This window comes from Sceloporus undulatus, chromosome 6 (assembly GCF_019175285.1).
Source record: "Sceloporus undulatus isolate JIND9_A2432 ecotype Alabama chromosome 6, SceUnd_v1.1, whole genome shotgun sequence".
Classification (NCBI taxonomy): Eukaryota; Metazoa; Chordata; class Lepidosauria; order Squamata; family Phrynosomatidae; genus Sceloporus; species Sceloporus undulatus.
Genome location: NC_056527.1, coordinates 79,480,001 through 79,482,961, shown reverse-complemented (window position 1 = coordinate 79,482,961; position 2,961 = coordinate 79,480,001). Strand labels below are relative to the sequence as shown.

Here is a 2,961-nt window from a genome sequence, read left to right as displayed (position 1 = left end):
CCCTCCCAATTCTTAATCTTCTTCTGATTTCAGTGTTTTGCAGTTTCTCGCTGATTCAACAACACACCAGGTTTGCTTTGGGTTGCCATAAAGCAGAGGTTCCCAACCTGTGGGTCGGGACCCCTTTGGGAATCGAACGACCCTTTCACAGGGGTCGCCTAAGACCATCGGAAAACACATTTTTGCATGTAGCGATGAAAAACAATTGTATGGTTGGGGGTCACCACAATATGAGGAACTGTATTATAGGGTTGCGGCATTAGGAAGGTTGGGAACCACTGCCATAAAGGTTGCAATTATGGCTAATCTCCAGAAGCACTGAATAGGGAACAGTAAAACATGGGGCTGAACAGTAGCATTCCCACCATCACTACGTGCCAGGGACTGAATTATATTTGTACCTGCTGACTATAACTGCTTCTTTCTTTCCTGGAAACTTGCCACAGATTGGACCACCATTTTGAGCAAAGCTGCTTTATGCCTCTGGCTGGCTGGTGTTAACACATGCTAATGGATGACACAGACCACAGGGTTGATTTGGCAAGGCAGGTTTTCTTTATTCTCAACTAGAAAGGCATATAACCACAAAACAGATACACAAAAAGCTGACATTACAGCTTTTATTCCAGCGCCTAAAACAAACGTGATGAGTCTCGTTTCTGACATACAGTACCATGCAAAGCACTTTGAAATGGAATATGACATGTTTGACAAGTGCCTTGCTCTTGCTACATTAGAAGAATCTATCCAGGAACTTTAATTCTTGTTTGAGTCACATATAACAGTCTAGGAATCACCATCATGCAAGGAACCAGCAACTTTCAATGTTAAATAGGCCCAAAGTGTTGTGCCAGTTAAGTTGGTTTAGCCAAAAGGACTTTGTGCAAATAACCTGGACCTGAATTTTCTCCCTTCCTCTATTGGGAAGGGCCAATTAAAAGTTTGAAACACTTCTTAAGTTACATACCAAACTTTTGAACAATTCATGCATTATGCACAGTTGCTTGGAGACACTGTGGTAGGGCCTCTTCCATGCCACTTTGGAAACATTTGAAAGTGTGGTTTATCCATATGGACACAATGGTTCATCCAATGTGAGTTGACTAGGGCCAGTAACACGGTTATAGGGTGCAAAGCACAGTGATCCCCTTCCTTCAAACATTACCCATACAACATGGGAATATTAATAATGCTGTGCAAGATTACTAGTCATTTCTAGGAAGAACTTAATATTCCATTCCCACCACGGAGGTCAACTGCACAAGTAGCAGCTGCATTATAATGACACTAACTGGACATTCTCTGTTATTAAAAACAGTTTATGGTAAAAATCATTAGAAGGCATAAATTATAGAACCAAAAAGATTCCAATAAGGCATCTGTGATTACCAACTACATACAGCTCTTTTGCATAAATGCATCTTCATCAATTATGCCAACAAGAATTTACACATAGAATCAGTTGTGAACTGTGGGTCAACAATCCCACTGCTTCAATGAGTATACTCTAGTTGAGATTACTAATAGGATTCAGGCCACTATCTTATTCTCACCAGATACACTTCACACAGCCAGTTGGTTCAAGTATTGTATAAAGCATCCTTTTTGGTAAATGTTTCATATAAAAACCCAAGTGAAAAAAGCTTAAAATGTTGACTGACTATTTTAAAAACAAATTACATGAAAAAAGTAAAAAATAGATTTTAAGACAACATTCACTTTCATTATTTGTGAAATCTGCTGGACCTTCCATTTCATTCATCAAGATCCGGACAGACACGCTTTAAGGCAAGATGTCAGATTGGCACCATAATGATTATAACAGGATGAAGGCAGAGTAGATTTGGGGAAGCTGAATGGCAGTCAGTGGACCGGCTTTTCGCGTACACTGACAGAGCCATCTTCCATGCCAAAGTAAACTCGCTCTGCCATGTTGATGAAGAGACCAGTTTCCACCACACCTAGAACAGAAGAGCCAAAGTTACTCTTGATTACTATTAAAACACTCTGTATACACACTGCAAGGCTGTTTTATAGAGCTAATATAAAATAAGCCAAGTTCAAATGCCACAAACTTTGAGAGAGAAAAAATTACACAAAAGTGTTTTATATTCTGTGAAGATTATCCTCACTAAGGCTGGAAAAACTACTGTTGTGGACTATGATTTCCAGAACTCATCATCAAGCATGTCCAACATCAGCTGAGAGAGTTTAAAAAAGAAGGCTTTGCCCTCAAATTAGATTGAGGAAACAATATACAAATTTAATATACAAATTTAATATACAAATATATAGAGATTTTTAATATACAAATGCAAGATTATAATCTAAAATGTCATTTGTACATAAAGTTCTGTCAGTAACCAAAGCCCATCAATTTCCAAAATAAACTGAGAATGAATGAATGAATATTAAAAAAAACACCCCAGAATATTTTAAATATGCATCTCATTTGTATTAAATGGCGTCTGCACATTTTTGATTACAAATTCACATTAAAGAGAAAGGGAGGAGTGTTGGTACTTTTCAGCTTGTGCCTTGTTCTCATACTTCCTGCTTTGAAGAAAATACCAACGCAAAACAATATTGCCATCTGCTGGTTCCTATAATATTTGCAAAAGCAATATGCAATATTGACATTCTAACCTTCTCCCAAGTTTAAGAACTCAGTGTATAATGATCACTTTACTAAGACTCTCTAAAGCCATCAAAAAAGGCAAAATTAGATCTCTTTGCAAAAAGGCTATTAAAGGTTCCCCCTCTTTCTAAAATGTCGCTAATGGCTTTTCTCTAATTTGTCTATCTCAGCCAAGTCCATCGGTTTCAACAGCCAATCTTCACTCAGTTATACTTAATTTTTCCACTTCTGGGCATATTAACCATATCCTCATATGTGAGGAAAATGACTGGACTGGATCACTCTAAAATTTTACTTAATATGCTTTGAACCCTATAATATGC

At 37.7% G+C, this 2,961-nt stretch overlaps 1 protein-coding gene across 1 annotated transcript in view; it reads right to left on the bottom strand.

The window, feature by feature from the left end:
• Positions 1 to 532: 532 nt before the first annotated feature.
• Positions 533 to 2,961, bottom strand: part of RPIA (ribose 5-phosphate isomerase A) — a 20,114-nt gene continuing 17,685 nt past the window's right edge. The window contains exon 9 of the mRNA XM_042475991.1: positions 533 to 1,961. Coding sequence (XP_042331925.1) covers positions 1,864 to 1,961 — 98 coding nt within the window. The 3' untranslated portion in view covers positions 533 to 1,863. The remainder of the gene's footprint in view (positions 1,962 to 2,961) is intronic.